The 23,813-nt window shown below is 42.2% G+C and overlaps 1 protein-coding gene across 8 annotated transcripts in view; it reads left to right on the forward strand.

Annotated features, from left to right (window-relative positions):
- Positions 1-12,986: 12,986 nt before the first annotated feature.
- The window catches only part of LOC131248771 (light-mediated development protein DET1), a 96,691-nt gene continuing 85,864 nt past the window's right edge, over positions 12,987-23,813 (forward strand). For 3 of the 8 annotated variants that reach the window (XM_058249218.1, XM_058249222.1, XM_058249223.1), the window contains exon 1: positions 12,987-13,271. In XM_058249218.1, the coding sequence (XP_058105201.1) occupies positions 13,197-13,271 (75 nt within the window). In that variant the 5' untranslated portion in view covers positions 12,987-13,196. The remainder of the gene's footprint in view (positions 13,272-23,813) is intronic. The other 5 variants (XR_009172444.1, XM_058249220.1, XM_058249225.1 and 2 more) reach the window with 3 other exon arrangements.

Here is a 23,813-nt window from a genome sequence, read left to right on the forward strand (position 1 = left end):
TTCTGAGAATTTCACCCAAGGACATCCAAAGCGCCCACACTGCTAGAACCAAATATTTTCGGTATCCCATATGGCCGTCCACGGTGTGCCTGTGGAGGCCACAGCCCTAATATCGCTAGGGCACCAAGTGATCATGTCACATAAATGTAAGATGCATGAGTTATACCATCCAGTCATGCATCAAACGCGCAATCATGTGGAGTAACTCCGTCTCTTACCCTAAATAACTCAGCCCAATGGCAATGCTATGATCAACCATTCCTCACAACAGGCATATAAATGATGCATATGGACAAGTAGCATGATGTAATATTAAGCATGATCTCAGCGTGTCCTACTAGACTAAGTATACTAGCATGATTATCAGATATAGCAGGCAATAACCAATCTTAACTAGTATGTCACTTACAAGAGTAGGGGCTGAATGATACGCCTCGCTGGACATATAGAAGTTTGTACGGAATGGTCCATGTTAGACCATCATAACTTATTCAAGGTACTAGCATATCATACCTCCTAAGGCGGGGTCCCCTGTAAGGATGGTAGATCTAACCCATGAATCGAGATAAGCTTTAACGATGAATATACCAAATCTGATACCTCATATTCATCCATCTACGACAAGGGTGATGGTGTACTAAGCAATAAATGGTCTAGATGATACACTAATGTCAAGGATGGACCTCATACTTGTCTCAGCAAGGAGATGGATGGTGTGGATGATGTGTATATATCATAAGGTCTTAGCAAATGGGGTACAAAGGTAGAATACCTCTCTCGTGGTGAGTCAAGTGGGTATACAACAAGGGGAGTTCATAGGGTAAGCTAACAGGGTGAATAATTGGGCTTCCTAAATCTCTATATCATGTAATAAACTAGGCTTTTCTATGGGAAGCCCGATACGTACACAAAGTGGGTTTTGGTGGAGTTCCTACACCTAGGACTATTTGTCCTTCCAAGCAGATTGGGTAGCCCGCTCAACACCTAAGTGAGCCTTGGGTATGGTCACTAAACTTGGGCAAAACATGCATCTAGATGGATCACCTTTCTATAGAAGGCCCGATATGAACATAATGTGGGCTCCTGGGTTTGGTCAATCCTACAGGGCATGGTGGAAAACACCATTATTAATGGGGGCCCAACGCTTTGGGTTAGCCTAATGGGTATCACTAACATAGGTGGGAGCCCAAAGGTTTGGGTTAACTCACTAGGTATTAGTAGCATAAGTGGGGGTCCAATGGTTTGGGTTAGCCCACTAGGTTAAAGGTGGAAATGGGCTTAACAATGGGCCCTAGAGAAGTTACAATGGTGGACATTTAACCACTATTGCCCTATGGTACGTTCCATTTGGGATTGGAAGTTGGAAATCACTATGGGGCCCTTGGCTCTCTAAGTATCTAGAAAGATGGATGGGCCGCGTGTGCATTACATACATCAAGGTGGGCCTCACACATCACAATCAGGCCTCTCACATACAATGGGCCTCGCATACATCATATTGGGCCTCATACACGGGCCGTATAACAACGGGACTTACTAATTTCACAATCTCAAATCAGGAAAAGAAGATAATCAAAGCTATTGCAGATCTACTATAATTGGAGTCACCATAAACCATTAAAAACTGAAAGTATTCCTTAAATATCAAATTAGAATCCATGGAGTTCAACATAAATATGAATCAAAGCAATAAAAACATCTCATCATGCTATAAGCTTCACCTCTTAGCCCTAGTTAAGAGGTTTAACCAACCATAGACATGATTGGACTAAAGTCTCTTAAGAAAAACATGAAACAACTAAGGAAGAAGAAGAAAAACTCTTGACGACGGCTTCTCCACCCTTTTGCTTCACTCCTTAAACCCTATAAGATGCCTAGGAACAGCCTAGAGAGTCATATTTATAGTTGTGAACTCCAACTTTCGCACCTAGTTGGAAAACTCTAGAAACTGCCTCAAATTTACGCGGTTTGCTAAAATAGACTTCACTCTGCATAGTTTTTCAAAATAGACTTCATTCTGTGCAATTTCATAAAATGACCCAAAGTTTCAGAATATGCTTTTTTAAGACGATTTCAAATTCCTTTTCTTCACTTCAAATCTTTAATTCTCTTCATTCCTCACTTGGTTTTCTTGGATTTTTGGCATGTGAATTCTTCATTTTTTGAATTTTTGGTCTCCTAAGATCCATCCCTTGCCTTGGAGATCTTTGAGTATTAAATTTATGCTTTTAGAACCTTTTCCAATCCAAGCTCTTAAATTCATCTTACAACATGAACATGAGTTAAATAGGACATTAAGCAGTATCATGTTTATAAAACCAAGATATAAATGGGGGGATAATATGCAATATTTGACCGTCAACATCGGGTGTCCCCCTTAGATTACGGGTGTCTGAGATCTCTGGGATCTAGATCTTATCCTCCAGAGATCTCCCGGAGAAGATCTCTGGGAGAGATCCTCGGGCTTTTGGATTTGGATAAGGTCATACGGTAGTTAGGAACCGATAATCTTATCCAACCTTTAGGCAAGGTCAGATGGATGAGGTGGGTGTCACCTTGGAGGTGGATAATACCGACCTATGAGTAGGTCGATCTACAATCAGGCCGACCTGTGACTGGACCGACTTATGAGTAGGTCGATCTATGGTCGAGCTGACCTGTGACTGGACCGACCTATGAGTAGGTCGATCTATGGTCGGGCTGACCTATGACTGGACCAACCTATGAGTAGGTTGGGCTATCTTATTGATCAGTTCCTCCCAGTCAGTAGTTCTCTTTTGGGTAGTTTGGTCCATGGGTTCATGCTGGTTCTTGATTCAACCTTTTCATGGACCATCTTGTCTTACCCATAACAATTCTAAAGCTATTAATACATTGTGATTATTTTAGAAATTATCAATATATTTTGAATTTACCAATACATCATAAAACTAAATTGGGAAATTGTGATATCCTGAGACATTAATTCTGATTAATTTGACAGGAAAGATTATCACTCAAGATTCTGGAATATATAGGCTATGAATTAAGGAGATATTCTCGATAAAAAGAGATATTTAATAGCTCAATGATTGTCACAATAGGAGCAACATTAGAGGACAAATCCCTGATCACGGTGCTTAAAGAAAGAGCTGCTGGTGCTGATCGAAAGGACCGCTGCAGCAGGAGCAAGATTAAGAAACAATTCTTTGATCAAGATGCTTAAAGCTGGAGTCACTAGAGCTATCACAGTGGCAAGTTCTGATGAAAAGTGAATTGCACGAACAAAGGCACACGAAACTGTGGAAGATGCAATTAAGGCTCTGTTCGTAGAAAGGTGTTTTATATCAATATTTTTCCAGAAGCTGTCAGAAGGATTAATAAGATCAGATTGACCGTTATGAAGACAGAGTACTACCTGAAGAAAGCATTGTCACCATCATTGTCTGTATCGTTGAAAACAATTGCTTGACGACTTGGGGGCATTCAGTCATCCCTTCGAGCCAAGTACAATTCTTCTTAGCACATTTTTTTAAAACGTCATCCCTTTGAGTTAAGCACAATTCCTTCAAGCATGATTCTCTGTTTGGAAGTGATCATCTAGTCATTGTTCAAGCGTGATTCCCTTGACCGCGATTCATTTGAGCCCGATTCCTTGGATCACGATTCATTTGACAACAATCCATCGGAGCGCGATCCTCTATTTGAACGCAATTCTTCAATCTTCCGTTTAACTCGACTCTTGAATTCTCCATTCGAGTGATTCTTCTCCGTAATGCGACCAACTCTACCTTCATGAAGAGCCATTCTTTGTCATGAAATGATTTTTGTGTAGAAGAAAATTGATCCTCTATTTAATTTTGTAAAACCTATCAAAGAAGATCGATGGGGCATCTGTTGGGGCACAAAAAATACGCAAAGTGTTCGAGACTCAGTCTGTTGCGCGGTCCTCTCCCCAAACTTCTCCCCCCGTTGCGCGCCCAAGGCCATTACGCAATCACCGTGTTGTGTGCACCAAGTCATTGCGCGTATGATATGTTGTGCAGGAACGGAGCTCACACGTGTGGAGACCTATAAATACCCATCTCTTCTCCTCATTTGCAGCAATAGAGGCCTTAAAGAGGTACTAGGAGCAAAGAAGAAGGAAGCATGTATAAGGAAGAGCAAACCTGTTGCGTGCACAATAGGAGTATACTGCACACTCACGCAACAAGGTTCTATTGCTCCTCGTGCAATGGATCTCTCCCACTCGCGCAACGGGTTCCTCTATCTCTGCATAATGGATCTTTCCATCTCATTCCAGTGGAATATTTGTCACGCGATTCATCTATCTATCTATGACTTGTCTCCTTATACACATATTTCATGAACATTGACATGGAACAAGGAATTTTGGACCCATACAACTTTTTTGTCGCTTTGACAAACACTAAAAATATTGAAATTCTGTTGAAATCGTTATTGAAATGCTTCTCTTTGCTGTCATTGTATTGATTCATTGTACTTGTTTCTGAATCAAGAGAAACAAAAAGGATGTAATTGAAACTCAGAATTAATGAAATTTATGATGATGAATGTTCATGTATTTTCTTTATTATTATTAAATGATAATTCTCATATCGAAATATATTCGTTTCTTGTCGAAACATCGAGTAAAATCTATTGGGCCCATCGTGAATGTATGTGGTTTATCCATGCTGTCCATATGTTTTCTCATCCCATTTTAGGGGTTGAGCCGAAAATTGAAGCATATCTAGAGCTTAAGTGGACCACCCCACAAGAAGCAGTGGAATAATGATTTTCATCATTGAAATCCACAGTGATGTTTATTTGTCATCTAACTTGTTCATAAGTGCACACAATGGATGAAGGGAAAACGAAAATATCATCTTGATATAAAACTTCTTATCCCCAAATACATTTTCAGTGGTAGACCAATTCACATTGTTCCCTATGGTGTGGTCCGGTTGAGTTTTGGATATGCTTCGTTTTTTAGCTCAAAGCTCTAAAATTATCTATTAAAATGGGTAGATGGAGGGGATAAAATATATAAATGACGATGGCCCCCATAGAGTTTACTAAGTACGCAATCCGCCTCCGTGGCTGGGCACTCGAGCTGTCTAAGTGCCGGCCATCTCAGGGGGACTGTTTTAGCCTGACTTGGTCTAATGTTGTCAAATGGCATAAGTAATCATGTGCGATTGATTCTGCCTTCATGTGATCACAGAATCACATTTTTTATTTTTTATTTTTAAAAAAAAGAAAAGAAAAAAGAAAAAATGGAAAGTATGTGATCGTATATACCATTATGCGATTACATAATCGCATATATGATCGCTCTATGCGACATGTGATCATATACTATCCATAAACAGCACTGGATTAATTGAGCATTTCGCAAGCATGCATCAGATCCACTCCATCGATCAGGTGAGCCGCTCCACCGTGGATCCGAACAATCAGCCAAATATTAGTCATAGGTGCCACATGGAATAGTGTAAATCATGCCTAAAATCTATCGTGGCTCACGTGAGGCTTTGCATGTCCTTATTTTTGGGAATCCATTCATCCTGTAGGACACGTCAGATGAGATGATTGATGGCATATATCCGTTACTGTAATCCACACAAACTTTTGGACAATGTTAATGGTGGAACTTCCTATATCAATTGTTCCCAATGGTGTGGCTCACCTGAATGTTGGGTCAGCCTATTTTTTGGTCTATGATAAAAACACAAAGTAGCACATCTGATGGATGGGGTGGATCTCGTTAAAATTTAATCATTCGTCCACATCAGCCAAAGTCATGTTGAAGTCTCACAAGCGTTTTCGATTGAACCCCGCTAGCGTACCTCGCGCTAGGTACTTGGTTGAACGAGAGCCACGTGAGTAAGATTTTCATGATATCCATCCCATCCACCAGGTATAAGGACGCGGGTTTCCTGCGAAAGCCTTTCGCAGGAAGTTCCTGCGCAAGGATGCTGCGTGGGACCCACTGAGATGTTTGTGTAAAATCCACTCCGTCCATTCGTTTTGAGAGATCATTTTAGAATGCGATACCAAAAAATAGATTTATATAGCACTCATATGGGCCACACTAGAGGAAACATTGGGTATTCAGTGAGAACCGTTGAATCATTATTTTGGACGTAAAAGTTCTATATCAAGCTATATTTTTGGTGTTTTCACTTCATCACATTCGGAATGACATTATAAACGGCTTGGATAGTATATAAACATTAAGATGGAGTCCAGGAAGGTTTCAACGGTGGAAATTTCTTTCCCCAATTTTCCCTCTGGTGTGACCCACTTGAGTTTTGTATCCACCTAATTTTTGGTCCCACGTCTTAAAATGAGCTCTCAAAACCGATGGACGGAATGAATTTCTATCATACATTGCAGTGGGCCCCACCCAGCATCCTTGCGCAGGAACTTCCTGCGAAAGGCTTTCGCAGGAAACCCGCGTCCCAGGTATAATGCCTGAGTTAACCATTGAAACAAAAATCAAGTTAATCCAAAACTCAGACCACAACAAAAAAACAACATGGACGGAATGCCCACATGTTGTTTTGGGTAGGACCACCATCGTGTTTATATTCCATCCAATCCATCCATTCATCTGATTTGCCACCTGAGGATGAAACGATCGGTGGTCCAAAATTCAAAATGGCCAGACCACGACATTTTACAGGTTTTGATTTTAAACTAGGTGAGTCCAGAATCACCTTGGTTTTCAGGATCAAGCTCTCCCTTTTGGGTTGGGTTTGGGAGGGTGAGGAGGACTACTTTGATAGTCTCGTGGAGTACCTTATTACTTTCCAGTACGATGAGGATACGGATTTCTTGCAAAGGCCTTTCGCAGGAAGTTCCTGCGCAAGGATGCTCGTTGGGGCTTACCACCATGTTTGTGGGAAATATACTCCGTTCATTCATTTTGAGAGCTCATTTAAAAATTCTTATGACCATAAAAGCTTTTTTTCAGGCTAAAGTTTTTATATTTTCACTTCATCCCTGTGGTAATGACCTTATAAATGGTTTGTATGGCATATAAAAATCAAGGTAGAGCCCAGAAAGGTTTTAACGGTAGGTATTTCTTTTCCCAATTTTCCCTCTCGTGTGGCCCACTTTAGTTTTGGATTCACCTCATTTTTGGTCACTTGTCCTAAAATGAACTCGCAAAATGGATGAACGGAGTATTTTTCCCACACACATGGTGGTGGGCCCCACCCAGCATCCTTGTGCAGGAACTTCCTGCAAAAGGCTTTCACAAGAAATTTGTGTCCGTACGAGAATGTTGAATGAGATGAGGAAATGAAGTGTCCCAAATGATGCGTCCGTTTCAGCGAGCACGACTAGGGATGTACACGAGTCGATCCGAGTCGAACTGGGCTCAACCTGGCCCGACCGGGTCACCATCCACACCCGACTCGAACCCAGCCTGGCTCAGTCACTGGGCCAACATGTCCAGCCCAAACTCGGCCCGATCAGCAATCGAGCGAGTTTGGGCCAGTTTCGGACCTTACAGCAAGTTCATGGGAAGGGCTTTGGCAAGTAATCTGCGTTCCATTGTAAGGCTCTCGATCAACGGTTTAGATAGTTGAATATAGACTCCACAAAAAATCTAACTAGTCAGGACATTATAATTCTTTTTGTATTTGGATGAATCTAAGCCGTTTAAGTTACACGTCTGTCAGGCGGATGAGTCACTGTCACTTCAAAGATGGGCGGTGAACTATCCCAGAAGGGTAAAGGGGAAAGGGACGGGTAGGGTTTTGAATACACACACACACACACACACACCACTTGACCGAGTCGGGCCGGGTTGGGCCGAAATAGCCCGTCCCGACCCGAACTTAGTTTCGGGTCGGGCTGAGTTGAGCGAGTTAACCGGGCTAGCCCAGTTCGTGTATAGCCCTAAGCATGACACGACTCGTGCCCCCGTCCATATGAAGTTCTATGGTCCGAAGCTATGTGGGGCCCACAAGGATGCCCGTGAGATATCTACTCCATTCATCCAATTGGTCAAGACCACAATAATACATGAATCCAAAAATAGAAAGATCCAAAACTTAGATGGGCACAATGCATGAAAAAGCGAGGATTGAATGCTTACCATTGAAAACTTTGTAAAGGCCAACAAGAGTTTGTTATAAATATATATATATATATATATATATATATATATATATATATATATATATATATATATATATATATATATATATATATATATAGGGAAAATGTTCTATACGCTCAACCGTATCATACCTTCCATAAGGTTGAGTGTTGGCATCACGTTATTCGTCGGATGGTGACAATTTTAAAGAAATCGATAAATTTTGTAGGAAAATTGGATAAACAGAACCGGTGTAACCGGTTATTAAAATATCCCTCCACCTCTATTTCTCTCACGCCTATTTTATGCCAAAAACCTTGCCATAGAAACTTATATAAGCCCTACCATGGTCTTTTTTTCTTTTTTTCTTTTCTTTTTTTTTTTTTTGAGAAATCCACCCCATCCATCCATTTTCCATATCATTTTAGGACAAGAGACCAAAAGTGAGCTGGATCCAAGACTCAAGTAGGCCGAAAATGTGAGGATTGAACGTCCACAGTTGAAATATTCATGGGGCCACAGAAGCTTTAAATTAGGATAATATTTTTGTTTTTAGTTCATCACAGTAGGAATATTGTTATGAACGGTATGGATGCAATTGAAACGTCACTTTTGACCTAAGTAGGTTTCAACGGTAGAAATTTTCCTACCCACCTTTTCCTTTAGTGTGGCCCACTTGAGTCTTGGATCCGGCTCATTTTTGTCCTCATGTCCTAAAATGATTTCCAAAAATTGATGGATGGGATGGATTTCACAAACACTATGGTTGTCTGTGACAGAAAACAGTGTAACCCCGATACGCCACAGAATTTCTGTGGCGATAGAAGTTCAATTCACTCTGATTCTATTCACTTCAAGTGCAATTGATTCGAAGCGAATTGCGTACTGAATAACTCAGTAGCATTAGCATACTGAATAAACTCTGTGGGTCCACCGTTATTTATTTAGTCTATCCACTCTGTTCATCTGTGTTAACAGACAAGTTTAGGTCTTGAGAACAAAAGGAAACCATATACAAAGCTCAAGTGGACCACACCATAGTAAATAGCGTGATTAAACCTTTGCCATTGAAAAATTCTTGGAGGCTATTGAAGTTTTGGATCAAGCTGAGGTTTGTGTTCTATCTTCATCCATGTCTTTTTGATATTATTAACATGTTGGATGGCAAATAAACATTAATGTGGGCCCTAGGAAGGTTTCAATGGTGAAATTCAGTATTCCACATTGTTTCCTGTGGCATGGTCCACTTGAGCTTTGGATTTACTGTAATTGTGGGATCAACCCCTAAATTTAGCAGGAAAAATGGATGGACGGTGCCGATAAACCACATACATTCACAACGGGCCCAACTGAGTTTACTTGGTACGATAAAAGCGTACCTGAGTAACTTAGTACGCAATCCGATTTCTGCGGATTAGTTATGACAGGTTGAGTAGCGAGACATGCTGCTGAAGTGATGTTACTATAGGCCCCACCATGGTGTATATTTTGTATCCACACCTTCCATCCATTTGGAGAGATCATTTTAGGGCAATATCCAAAAAGTGAGTTAAATCCAAAGCTCCAATAGACCCCAGCACAGAAAAGAGTGGGGACAGTGACGTCCACCATTAAAAACTTCTAAAGGCCACGAAAGTTTTAGATCAAGCTGATATTTGTGTTTTCTCTTATTTCATGTCTTCTTTAACTTTTGAACAGGTTGGATTTCAAATAAACATTATGGTGGCCTTGGGATATTTTCAATGGTGGGAATCACTCTCCCCATTATTTTCTGTAGTGGGGTCCACTACATATTTTTATCTTACTCATTCTTTATCTCATGCCTAAATTATATCTTAAAATGGATGGACGGTGTGGATATAATACATACATCATAGTGGGGCCCACGGAACTTGGTGACGTAACTTCAGTAGCCGACTTGCTGCTCAACCTGTGTCAGGGACGCGGATTGCATCCTAAACCCCCCCCCCCCCCCCCCACGCCCCGGTCTCTAGCCCTGAACGGGCAGTTCTATAGGCGGGCCCACCACGATGTATCCATTTGTCCAAGCCGTTCAACCCTTTTCTAATATCATTCTAACGCTTTAACACAAAAATGAGCAGATCCAACGCTCAAATGGACCCCACCACATAAGAATCTTGCATTTAATGCAACTAGCCTTTAATGTTCTGTGCATTTAATGCAACCAAGCTTATTATTTGGTGTGGTCCATATGAGCGTTGGATCTGCCTCATTTTTGTATTAATGCCTTAATATAATCTTAGAAAAGGGATGAACAACTTAGATAATCGGATACATCACGGTCGCCCCACCCTACAGAACTGCCTGTTCAGGGCTAGAGATGGGTGGGGGTAAGACGGCGTCCACCTCTCAGTATCTAATCAGCCTACATCCACTTCCTTTATGAACGCGCAACCTACTCCATCTGGCAGGGCTCTTTGGGGCCCAACGTGATGTAAGTATTTTATCTACTCCGTTCAAAGATTTTCTCAGATCATTTTAATAAACGAATCAAAAAATGAAGCAGGTCCAAGGGTTAAGTTGACTACAAGGTGGGGATTGAACATCCACCATTAAAAACTTCTTGTGAGCTGGAGAAGTTTCGGATAAAGTTGATATTTGTGTTTTCAATTCATCCGCGTCTACATGACCTTATGAATAGGTTGGATGGTAAAACAATATAATGCTGGCACATAGAAAGGCATCAACAGTGAGTGTCATTATCAGTATAACCTCCTTTATTATGGTCCACTGGAGCTAAGTACCTGCCTCATTTTTAGGATAATAACTTGAAACGATATGAGAAAAATCTTTTAATGGCGTGGATAAAACACTTACATCATGGTGGGCCCCACAGAGCCCTACCCGTTTGGACGATGCAATATGCGTCCTATTAAAAATTACAATGGACTCCAACGCTAGCTAGACCCAAATTAGCTACGACAGGTTACATCACCAAACCCACCATGATGTATGTATTATATCCATACTGTTCATTCACTCAGAGATATCAATTTAAGGTATGAGACAAAGAATGAGTCAGATTCAAAGCTGGAATGTACCCACCACATAAAACAGTGGATAAAGTGATGCCCACCATTAAAAATTTCTTAGGGGCACAAAAGTTTTCGATCAAGCTGAAATTTGTGTTTTCCATTCTTTCATGCATGTCTTAACTTATGAATAAGTTGGATCTCAGATAAACATCATAGTGGGCCTTAGGAAGGTTTCAACGGCGGGAGCAAGGCTTTCGCAGAAAATACGCGTGAGAGAGGTGGATGGATATTTTAATAACTTGTTTTACCAGTTTTGTTTCTCTAGTTTCCCTATAAAATCTCCTCATTTGTTTAAAATTTTCACCATCCGAACCAATAACGTGCCACCAACACTCGACCTTATGGAAGGTATAATATGGTCGAGCGTATAGTACCTTTTCCCATATGCGCTCGACCTCACGAGTCCGTCCCATGAGGTCGAGCTGTGTGGGCCCCACCGTGATGTGTTTCGAAAATCTACCCCATCAGTTAGATGCACCATTCCATCGTGGGCCTAGGTCGCAAAAATCAAGTCAATCCGTGACTTGCGTGGGCCACACCACATACAGAAGTGGGGAGGGGCCATGCACCATTAAAACATTCATAATCAGTTTTTTGGGCCCATCGAGATGTGGTTTGAAAATCCAACCCATCCATTATGTGTGTCCCACTTGGATGAGGGTTCAGACCGAGTTTTAACAGCATTAAAAATTCAGGTGGGCCCCACCAAATGCTTTTATATGTTTTAACGGTGTCTTCACATGATTTCAGATGGTATTGCCCACCTGAGTTCCGTATACGGCTGATTTTTGAGATATCCCATAATTTAGAGGGGACCCATCAAATGCATGGTGTTGATGGTCGACACGCATCGCGGTGGGGCCCATACAGCTCAACCTCACGGGAGCTTATAGTGAGGTCGAGCGCATAGTACCTTTTCCATAGAGAGAGAGAGAGAGAGAGAGAGAGAGAGAGAGAGAGAGTCATGCTCCCTTGCGCACCTTTTCACACGTGTCATGGGTGTCTAATCTGAACGGTCCATGTGATGCGGAATTCCATGAAACCCCATCTGACAAATTTTCACCCTGATCTAAAATTCTGTTGGGCCATAGTAAAGAGAAATGCAAATCAAGGGAAGAAAATGTTTTCATTTTTCATGGGCCATCAAAGCTTTAGTTCAAAATAAAACTTGAGCCCGGGGGGTTTCACGAGGTGCTGCTTTACATGAACGGTTCAGATTTTGGATCCACATCACGTAGGATGGGTTCTCAAAAAAGTTCGTACGTAGTATGTACGAACTGGTTCACATGTGAGCGTTTACGTGTGTGTGTGTGTGTATATATATACACACACACACACTTATAGCTACACTCAGGATGATATTATAGCTACACTTTATCTAAGTGGCAGTAACTGAACGGTTCGTATGGCATATGAACATCATAGTTGGCTTGGGTGGCAGACTCTCAGGGGTTTCAACTCCCGGTCAAGGGTTCGGGCACCCATAGGCGGTGAAATTCCACTAGCGTGAGTGTGTGGGGTGTGTGCGCTTGAGTATAAAAAAAAGAAAACATCATAGTTGGCTCCGGGAAGGTTTCAATGGTGGACATTTCCGTTATAACTGTTTCGTGTGGTGTCTCACCTGAGTTCTGGATCTTCCTGTTTTTTGGTTTCCAGTTCTATTGTTGTCTTGAGAAACTAACGGACGGAGTGGATTTGAACGGGCATCTCTGTGGGCCCCACATAACTTCGGACCACAGTAACTTCATGTGGAAGTCGCGTCCCACCTATTGGCTGACTCCGACGCGGTTCGGTTGTCTCTCTTCCCTTATTTAATTAAATATCTGTTTTAAACCTGTTCTCCTTATCGTTAATACCCCCTTCTCAGGGTTCAGTCCCTTATCGTAAACACCCCCTTCCCTTTTTCCCACTCTTTTTAATCTCTCTTATTCTCCGCTACCATTCCATGGTCTGCCATACACCATTACATGGAAGAGGCATGCGCGTTTTAGCCAAAAAGGTATTCCTATTCCCGTCTGGGCGCGCCGGGATTCGTGTCTGTACTGATGTTCAAGACCAATACCAACCTCACTGCCAGGATTTTTCACCGTCAGATTCTCACTCCCCGCCCCAGCACCAGTGTACATTCCTCTCTGATTCTCCCCCCTGTTGTTTGTATTGCATTTCTTTTTTTGCCTTGGGAGATTCATCGGTCGGGTGAAGTTGTTTTTGTCTTGGATTCTTTGAATTGAAATTGGGTTTGTTATGATCTTTGAAGGGAATGCTGTTTCTTTTTGGATGTGTAGTATTTTTCGTGCTTGTGCTGTTGCATATCGGTTTTTTGTCGTTTCATTCTTTGCTATTTGTTGGGTTGCTTTGTTTGAGGACTGGATTGGATTGGAAGATTTTAGAAGTTCTGCTAGATTTGTAGGGTCCACAGTTTCTACCGAGTTCTATGATTGTCCATCTTTTTCTTTTCTTTTTGTAAAATTTCAAAAATTTGTTTTTTCCCTCTTCTTTCTTTCTTTCTTTCTTTCTTCTTCTTTCGTTTTTCGTTTTTTGGGCATGTGGAGAATGAATTGATTTATTAGTGTGTGCAGAGCAAAATGTGTTGTTTAGATGCAATAAAATGCTGAGATTTATGATGATGAGAGAAAGATGGGAATGCTGTTTGTAATTGATATTTGGAACTCTACGGGGAGTAATTTGGATGCAAGAAGTCTATCTATGATGACCAAATTAACCTCATGGAGGTTGAAGTGATAAATTTTGAGGGCATAGATATCAATTTCCAAATACAAAAAGCAGTCTCACTGAGTATCATGTGATTCAAGTAGAAGAGGTAAGAGCAAGGTAACAAAGTCTATCATAGGGAAATTGCTAGACCCTTGCTCTTGGAAAGGGGCCTCTATTAGTGGATTTTGATGGAAGACAAGTCTCACAAATCCGTTGGCTGAAAGACTCATTTTGGAATGTAGAATTAGAAGAGATCTAACTAATGTGCAGAGAGAGGGGGGAGTTTGTAAGGTCTTTGAAGGCTGGCAGCTTCAGTTCATTTGTTGAAGTTACGAGCATGGCTCGCATTTGCAATTTGCATGTGTTACATTCTTTTTGCAGTGTGTATGTTTTACATGCTTATCCAGGTAATTGAAAAGCATATAAAAGAAGGGAATGCTGCCTTCAAAAATGTTTGTGTGTTTGTTAAGTACCCGATTTCTCTTTAAGGGCACAAATCAAAGCTAAAAGCCTAAAATCATATTGAAATATATGACCGGTGCCTCTAGCTATGATTATCTCAATAGAACCCCAAAAGCTTATGAGGTACAGCCCTGAGCTTTTATGATAGTACACTTTGTGTACATTAACGCTTCTAAATCTTCCTGGCCATGTTGCTAGTTTTTCATCTGTGGTTTCTCCCCAATACAAATCACACATTGCTTGTAACAAACACAAGAGTTTGGTTTCTCTGTTCTCCAATACCTTTCTACAAATACAAGGGTTTTGATTCCTCATCTCTTTGAGGGCTCTTAACATTCAAACTGCTAAGAATTCATGTGACACTAGAAGCAAATCATGCGATGCTCAGGTGCACATGCGAAAAGATACTCAGCATGTGCCAATGTAGCAAGTTTGTGCAACACGCAACTCATTCAGCAAGTGACCCCCGCTATGTACGTGTCATGGCCCAAGATCAGGATGATCTAATGTTGGTCAGATTTGTAAGAGAGGAATGTCATTTTCTCCATTTATGTGAGATGAAGAGAGTATCTTTGTGCGCACTTAATGCTTTGATGTTGCATGCCTATAGGATCTGGGCCATTCATGGGTCAAAACTCCTAACATGCATTGGCCCAAAATTCAAGCAAGCCACTCATTAGTTGGGTGTAGATCTCTGTACCGTGTTGGTACATGTGCCAATACCACTAGAATTCCTTTCTAGCAGTCCACCTGATCACCAAATAGAATCGCCTTTATGTGTCCCATTCAGTTACCACCTTTAAGGTGAGAGATTCTGGTTATATTTGCATTTTTTTTAAAAGATAAAAGAGTAGGTGAAATAGAATTGGAAAAGAAGAAAGTGGAGAGCTTCCATGTAGGCGGACCCGTGTCTAAAGGACTTTACCTTAATATCTTATATAGCTTTGCTGGAAAGGTCCTGATGTAGAATGATGCAAATCCAGCTATGTGACTGAGATCTAATATAAAATCAAAGGTATATATAAAAATCACCAAGCTAAGTGCGATGCACACGCAAACAATGAGAAGCCCAAGAGATGACGGGTATGATTCGAGACAAAATCACAGTCATCAGCCCTTTGGCCAAACAAAATACTCGGAAAATAGGGCCGAAGGAAGATAAAGATCTTCCAACTAGCATAGGAATAATCCGGTTTTAATAGGTGAAAGTTTGAGATACATGCATGAGTTGGGTCCGATAATAATGGAAGATAGTTGAGGTGACCCTTACGATCAAGAAAAAATGAAAAATAAGATCCAATTAAGGACAATGAAAGATAAAATCTTACCTTAGGATTTGAAGATTCAAAGGGATCTACCACCTACAATCCATCAAGCATGAAGTGGAAGAGGAAGGATCTTAGGGACGAAGGATAGAGTGACTTTACACCCTCTAGGCTTCTATCCAAAAATCTAGCCTTCATAACGATGAAGGAAGAAGAAAAGAACTCTCACGAGGCCTCCTCAGAATTTTCTCCAAATTCACAATTAGGGTTGGTCGTCCCTTGCCCTCGTGCTTTATTTTATAGTAAAAATTTATTGAAATGACAATTCTACTCCTTTAGTAATAAAAGCAAAATACCCATTATGTCCTAAAAAGTAAAAAGCTTAATCTAACCTCTCAAAATATCTTATGTAGCAAATAAATGTCTATTGTTCAATCACAAACTAAAATGTCCATATCATCAAGTAACATAAAAGAACTAACTGACAAAATGGTCCAACATAATCCAACCATCGGATGGCCCCATGATGGGACACAAGACGATCCAATGGATGGACAATCATGTAGACCATGATCAACGGTGAGATGATCTCTAAATATGATCCATGCCATCCATGCTTTTCTAATAATCGTCGATGACCACTGGTGATCACCATTAGTCGCCTAGCCAAAGTGAAACTGTTGATGTAGCCTGTCGATGCCTACGTCTCTGATATGTATGGAGTGGTGGAGTGATGTCCGCATCAGTTCTCCCCGGGTGGGAAGAATTCGCCTCAGGCGAATAAAGCTCCGGTACTGCTCGAGAATATTTGGATCTATCTGCTGTAGTTCAGTCTCTGTAACCCAAGTGCTGTCAGATGTAGGTCGATTCTTCCATTTGATTAGAAACTTCTGATATCCACCATGGCGAGTGGAAACCACTTGCTCATCCAAAATCGTCTCTACTTTCTCCTTTTGTTTCGGTGCTAATGGAATATGTGGTAGAGGCTGGGAATGTGGGTTAGAATGGGGATAATGGGGCTAAGAATCATAGTGGGGATATGAGACAAGGTGAGGGTCAATAAGGGAATTGAAGTGAGGATTTGGGCAAGGCACCAAATCTTCCACATTACACGAACTGATACCCATGTCCAATGAAAGATCTATCATGTAAGCATTGGGACCTATTCTCTTAAGGATTTTGTAAGGTCCTGCACTGCGTGCTTGTAATTTCTTAATGGTACCTGAAGGAAACTGTTCGGGGCTAAGTTTGATCATCACATAGTCACCGACATCGAACTCACACTGTATGCGATGTGAATCAACATATAGTTTGTAATTTTCATTACTCGCATTGATCCTACGTCTAATCTTAGCATGCAACTCATGAATGAAATGAGGAAATGATGATGCTAACTCAGAAGGATGACGAGATACTGACATGGGAATAAGATCTACAGGCTTCCTAGGTGTGTAGCTATCGACGACCTCGAATGGACTCATGCCTATAGACCTATTGATTGATGAATTATATGCAAACTCTACCACGAATAAGACTACATCCCATGTCCTAGTGTGCTCACCTACCAGACACCGCAACAAATTCCCCAAACTACGATTCATGACCTCTCTCTGCCCATCAGTCTGTGGATGATAGGCTAACGAAAACAAGAGTCGTGTGCCCATAATGTGCCATAGTGTCTTCCAAAAGTAATTGATAAACTTTACATCCCGGTCAGACACTATGGTCGTAGACAACCCACGTAAATGAACGACCTCGTCAAAAAAAATCTTGGCAACATGAGAGGCGTTAGACGTTTTTAAGCATGGAATGAAATGGGCCATCTTTGAAAATCGGTCACACTTCCTGATAGTCCGTGGTAGTCTGAGCATGAAATCCATACTAAGGGCCTGTTTGGCCGGGCAGATTGGAAGATAGATCCCGGGATTGGCCAGGCGTGCCAAACAAACACGGGATCCTGATCTCGGGATATAGCAATCCCATGGATCTTAAGACAATCCACTGACATCATCATCATTACCTTTAAATCCCATCCGGGCAGATTGGAAGATAGATCCCGGGATTGGCCAGGCGTGCCAAACAGACACGGGATCCTGATCTCGGGATATAGCAATCCCATGGATCTTAAGACAATCCACTGACATCATCATCATTACCTTTAAATCCCATCCAATCCCCTCTAATCCCTTCAAAATTTCCTGGGACGTGTTTGGTTCGAGGGATTGAAAGGGATTGGAAGGTTTAATCCCGAGATTGGCCGAGTGTGCCAAACAAACCCGATATAACAATCCCGGGATATAGCAATCCCATAGATCTTGCACCAATCCACTGACGCAGCTATCATTACCTTGAAATCTGTGCAATCCACTCTCTCTAATACCATCCAATCCCATCCAATCTGCCCGGCCAAATAGGCCCTAATGTCTTGCCACGGAGCATGTGGTACTGACAAATGTGTATATAATCATGTGTTCAGCTTCTTCTACTTTGCCAGGTGATAAGTACGACATCGCCCTGATCCTAGCCACGTCTTGCTTGAGACTTGGCCAATAGAAACGATCCTCCACAAGGGCGATGGTTTTGTCACGACCAAAATGACCTACGATCCCTCTCGCATGTAACTCCCAAACTAAAAAATCTTGGAGGGAAGTGCGAGGTATACAGAGCCTATCGCCTCTAAACAAATACCCACCACTCAAGGCAAACCTTTGATCGCTCCCAATTTGTCCCTCCACAAGGGACGCGTACAGGGCTCCAAAGTCTGGACACGACAGGTACTCTCTCATACGCTCAAACCCCATAACCTCTACGTGCATGGATTGGAGCGTTGCTACCTTCCGACTAAGGCCATCTGCGGGTTTGTTCTCGACTCCAACCTTATGCTTGAGCATAAATGTGTACTCTTGAAGAATTTAACCCATTTAGCATGATTGGGGTTCAACTTCTTCTGAGAGCCAAGATAACGCAAAGCCTCATGATTAGAAAACAAGACTAATTTTTGCGATAATAGATAGTGTCGCCAATGCCGCAAGGATTTCACTACCGCATAGAACTCTTTGTCATAGGTGGAATAACGTTGCCTTGTATTTTTTAACTTCTCACTGAAAAATGCAACGGGATGTCCCTCTTGACTGAGCACACCACCTTTACCCACTCTAGAGGCGTCATAAGCAACTTCAAAGACTTTAGAAAAGTCGGGAAGTTGCATGACAAGAGCCTCTGTCATCTTGCCCTTGATCTCCTTGAATGCCCTAGAGGCAGCTTTGGTCCATTTAAACTCTCATTTTTTTATGCAGTTCATAATGGGAGCCATAATGGGGTTGAATCCTCCAATGAACCATCTAGGAAAAGTCGCTAAGCCATGAAAGCTACGGACTTCGTGAATATTCTGCGGTTCAAGCCATTCCACTATTGCCCTGATTTTCTCAGGATCGGCAGACTTGCCATCTCTAGACACAACAAACCCTAAGAAGATAACCCTATCAGACATGAACGTGCACTTCTTAAGGTTTGCACACAACTTCTCAGCCCTTAAAATCCCACAGACTTGCCTTAAGTCGTTGAGATGCATTTCCTTAGTAGAACTATAGATGAGAATATCGTCGAAATATACTACTAGGAACTTTCCAATGAAAGGTCTCAACACTTGGGTTATCACTTGCATAAATGTACTCGGGGCATTAGTCAAGCCAAAAGGCATGACTAGCCACTCATACAACCCGTCCTTCGTCTTGAAGGCTGTCTTCTACTCATCACCTGGGCGAATGCGGATTTGGTAGCCACGTTTAGAGCCATGCAGATACAATTTAAAGTGATTGATGCGAATTTCACAAGCAATCGAGTAAAGCGCTAATTACCCCAAAAACAACTACTTAAGGAAAGATTAGCACAAAAATTCCAAGGTCGTTACAATACTTGTCACGCCCTGAAATTCGGGGGTCGAGCATAACTCAGCTCCCGAGTTCCAAAACATCACTTATGCAACATATTTAATGATGAATGTATGTTGACTGTATTAGTGCATAAAACATGGAATAGATTAAGCCAAAACACAAATATGATTCAGGGATAAGTATGTGAACCATGTATGGACGCTACTGCTTGAATCTAGGGTACCGAACTTACCAGTGATATCCTATTAACTATGGTACTTGATCCGCTAAGACTCATGAGCCGGACATGGTGGTATGGGACACCGTGGTCGAGCTGTCGACCTACGCTGGGGTGACGAGCCTCCCCGTAGTGACCAGTGAGCAACTAAACTCGTGAGCCGATTATGGTGGTATGGGACACTATATTCGTGCTGTCGGCCTACATTGATTGGTGACGAGCCCTTTGTAGTGACCTCGAGTATACCTGGATACCGCAAGGAGGTGACGAGCCGATCTGTGGTAGTAAATGCATGAAAGGCGTGCATTGATTGGTGATGAGCCCTTTGTTACGACCTCAAATATATGATCGTATGAGATGTCTAGGATTGACGACCCTAGTATGGATCACTGTTTGGATGGTGATATGAAGAAGGTATCTTAGCTTCCCAATCCTGTTGTAGAACGATTCAAAGTGAAGGTTCAAAGATAAAGAAGAACAAGGAAGAATCCAAGGTGATTCACCAACTTATCTCTCTTTTCCACTCTCTTTCCAAGCTAGGGTTAGAGAAAATCGTATGGAAAAGAGAGCTAGGGTTTAAGGACTATAAATAGGCCTATTCTTGACGAAAATAACCCCAGGGACAAGGTATACTTAGGTTATAACCAAAGTAAGCCTTTCTCGATTCAACGAAGCACTTTTGATGGGCCTATAACCACAAAAGGTCGGACTTAAGCTCACTGACCATGGATCTAGGTCAGGCTGAGTTTTCGTACTGACCGGCTCTTCAGATCAGCCGTGGCGGACCACACTCAATTCAACGGTCACGGAAACTCGATCAGGTCCACAAGCACTAGGATATGCCTGGGCCAACTATCCTGATCAGAGGGTGAAATTGGGTAAGAATCCAACGGTCAGATAGCTTAAAAGCGTCGCGCAAGCGACACGACTCAGATTTCAATAAAAGCTTAATAAATGCCAACCGTTCTCTTCACTCCGAACTCAATCAAATCGACCCAGAACATCGGATCGACTTGATTTTCGAGGTGAAGATCAAGCCCAACTCGGTGACCGCAACAGCCTAAGATCATCGCCATCGGACTTTCGACGCGCGGTCCAGGTCCGATCCAGATCTTCCAAAAATTCCCCAGAACAACTGGATTTAGCGATGGATCCCAGATTTCAGAGTAACGTAGCGCTCACTGATCGACACGTTTAGAGCCATGCAGATACAATTTAAAGTGATTGATGCGAATTTCACAAGCAATCGAGTAAAGCGCTAATTACTCCAAAAACAACTACTTAAGGAAAGATTAACACAAAAATTCCAAGGTCGTTACACATTCTGCTGGGTTCATCCGATAGTGGGGAAGGTTCGGTAGAGTGGCCCCTAGTATGAGATCAATGGCATGCTGAATGTCTCGCATTGGTGGGAGTGCATCCGGTAAATCCTCAGGGAAAACATCCCTGAACTCATCTAACAATGGACTGGCCTCCTGTGGCCTCTCTACGTCGACCTCTGGGGTGGCCTCTTTGGCCACTAGGGCGTACACCTCAGAACTAGTCGTAGTCTCCCGCTCAAATTCTCTAACGGTAATAACGTGAAGAGACTTAGATTGTGAATTCGTGCCCTCCTTTGGCCCATTTGATCGTCCTTCATTCTTCTTCTCACTTGGGCCCTTAGGGGGCAAGGGGACCAATACAATCTTCTTGCCTTGGTGGACAAAGGTACATACATTTGAGCGACCCGGGATTGTAACATCACGGTAAAAAAGCCAAGGTCAGCCCAAAATGATGTGTCCAATATCCATAGGCATGACGTCACACCACAATGAGTCAGTGTACAGGTCAAACTGAATAGGCACAAAACATTGTTGGGTGACTGCCACCGAGGTCGCATCGACCCAAGACATCTTAAAAGGTTGAGGGTGGGGTTTGGGCTTCAACCCCAGTCACTCTACGGCTCCAGTGGAGACAACATTTGAACAACTACCACTGTCTACTATCACCTTACAAGCCTTATTCCCACATTTTGCATAGGTGAAAAAAATCGTAGTTCGACGCCAATCATCGTTAACTTTAGGACATGCTATGGTGCAACGGACTACAACCAACTGCGTGTCCTCTCCCTCATCATAATCCTCATCACTAGGGACCGTCTCAGGCCGGTACACCACTTCTTCCTGATCACCCTAATCCCCATCCTCTTCACACTCGTCAAGGAGAAGGGTCTTACCCTTTGGGCATTGACTTACAAAATACCCGAATCCTTGACAGTTATAACACTGTATGGAGTCATTACCCCTAGAGCTAGGACCAGCTATGCCCTTTCCTTTCACATCTCTAGGGTTAGGCTGATACCCCTGGGTTTTGGTTTGGTTCCCTAAATTGGACTTGTTGGCCTGGGTATTAGTCCTGGCAGAAGAAGTATGGGAATCAAACCTCCCTCCATACTATGGTCGGGAATGCAACTCAATCTCCTGGGCCGCCTGATACTCTAGGGTAGTAATTTGGCAGAGATGGAAACCTTGTCTTATTTCTGATCGGAGGCCCATTCGAAAACGAGACAGTATGCTTAATGGGTTCTCCTCACTTTCACACCGCATCATAAACTCCTCAAATTTAGCGATGTAATCAGCCATAGACATGGTCCCTTGATGTAGGGAAACCTATTGGTCCATCAGCCTCTGACGGTATGTATAGGGTACAACCTTCTCCTTTAAGATCTCCTTCATCTCTCCCCAATGAGTCACGGGAGCCTATCCTGCCCTTTTCATCCGCCTCTCCGTGATTGTCCAGAACATTTTGGCTTGCCCCTGTAGCTTCATCTTTGCAAACCTCACCCGCCGGTCGTCGGACATATCATACCACGCAAAATAGTGGTCCATGCCTGCCATCCAGTCGATGAAGGCTTTTGAGTTAAGGTGACCATCGAAGCTATGGGCCTCAATTTTCACCCTCTTTATGATCCGCTCATCTGGTTCATGATGGTCAAGTTGATCCACGGGTGGGAGTGGAACTTGATGAACCACATTCCTCTCACGTGCGCCGCCATTACCTTGGCGAACCACATTATGACCAATGCGTGCGTCGACTTGATCACCCGCCTGTGAATGGGCATCGTCCCCAGTGTTAGGTTTTGCCTGATGGGGCACTTCTACCGCAGTGACTCGATCCGCCAATGCAATAATCTGCTCTGCTGTGGCCTTGTTGTGGGCTTCGATCTTGTCAAGGCGTCCCATAACCAGTTTAAGGGTTTCATTTAATTGCTCTAGACTCATGGTCCCGTTTAGTCCAATGCTACGGCTGGATCTAGTGGGCATATAAGATTAGGGACCTAGAATGCACCTGTGACTTCTAGACAACAATTGAGGACACGAATTTGAAAATCACAATCGCACGATCGGTAGAAACGGCACAAAATCAGCAACTAGGCAGAGGAAAATTCTGCAAGTTGCAGAAATTCAGCTGCATGTAGAAAGTTCAACAATGTGCAGAATCTTCTGCAATACATAGAAAATTCAGCAAATTGCATAATTTTCTGTTGTACACAGAAATACTCAGCAGCATGCAGAAACATCCAGTTCGCACCCCAATTTCTGATTGTGAGGGAAATTCCAGGTATGTATAGACAATCAGATTTGCGCCAGATTTCAGATTTGCACAAAATTTTCAGATTGCAATAAGATTCAGATTGCGCAGGAATTCAATTTTGCACAGAATTTTCAGATTGCAATAAAATTCAGATTTGCGCAACAATTCAAATTTGCACAAAAATTTCAGATTGAAATAAAATTCAGATTCACGTGGTAATTCAAATTTGCATAGAATTTTCAGATTGCAATAAAATTCAGATTTGTGCAGGAATTCAAATATGCACAAAATTTTAGATTGCAATAAAATTCAGATTTGCGCAGTAAATTCCAATAAAGTGCTGCAACTTCAGATATTATAATGCAAGACTCGATTGGATATGATGCATATGCTGAATTTTATGTTTATGCATGAAACTTGACACAACCTATTCTAGATGAATATAATCGAACATATGATATGTGTGAAAAGGACTCCTATGCTAAACGTAGCTTTGATACCAAAATTTGATGTAGAATGATGCAAATCCCGCTATGT

The sequence above is a fragment of the Magnolia sinica genome, chromosome 6 (assembly GCF_029962835.1).
Source record: "Magnolia sinica isolate HGM2019 chromosome 6, MsV1, whole genome shotgun sequence".
Classification (NCBI taxonomy): Eukaryota; Viridiplantae; Streptophyta; class Magnoliopsida; order Magnoliales; family Magnoliaceae; genus Magnolia; species Magnolia sinica.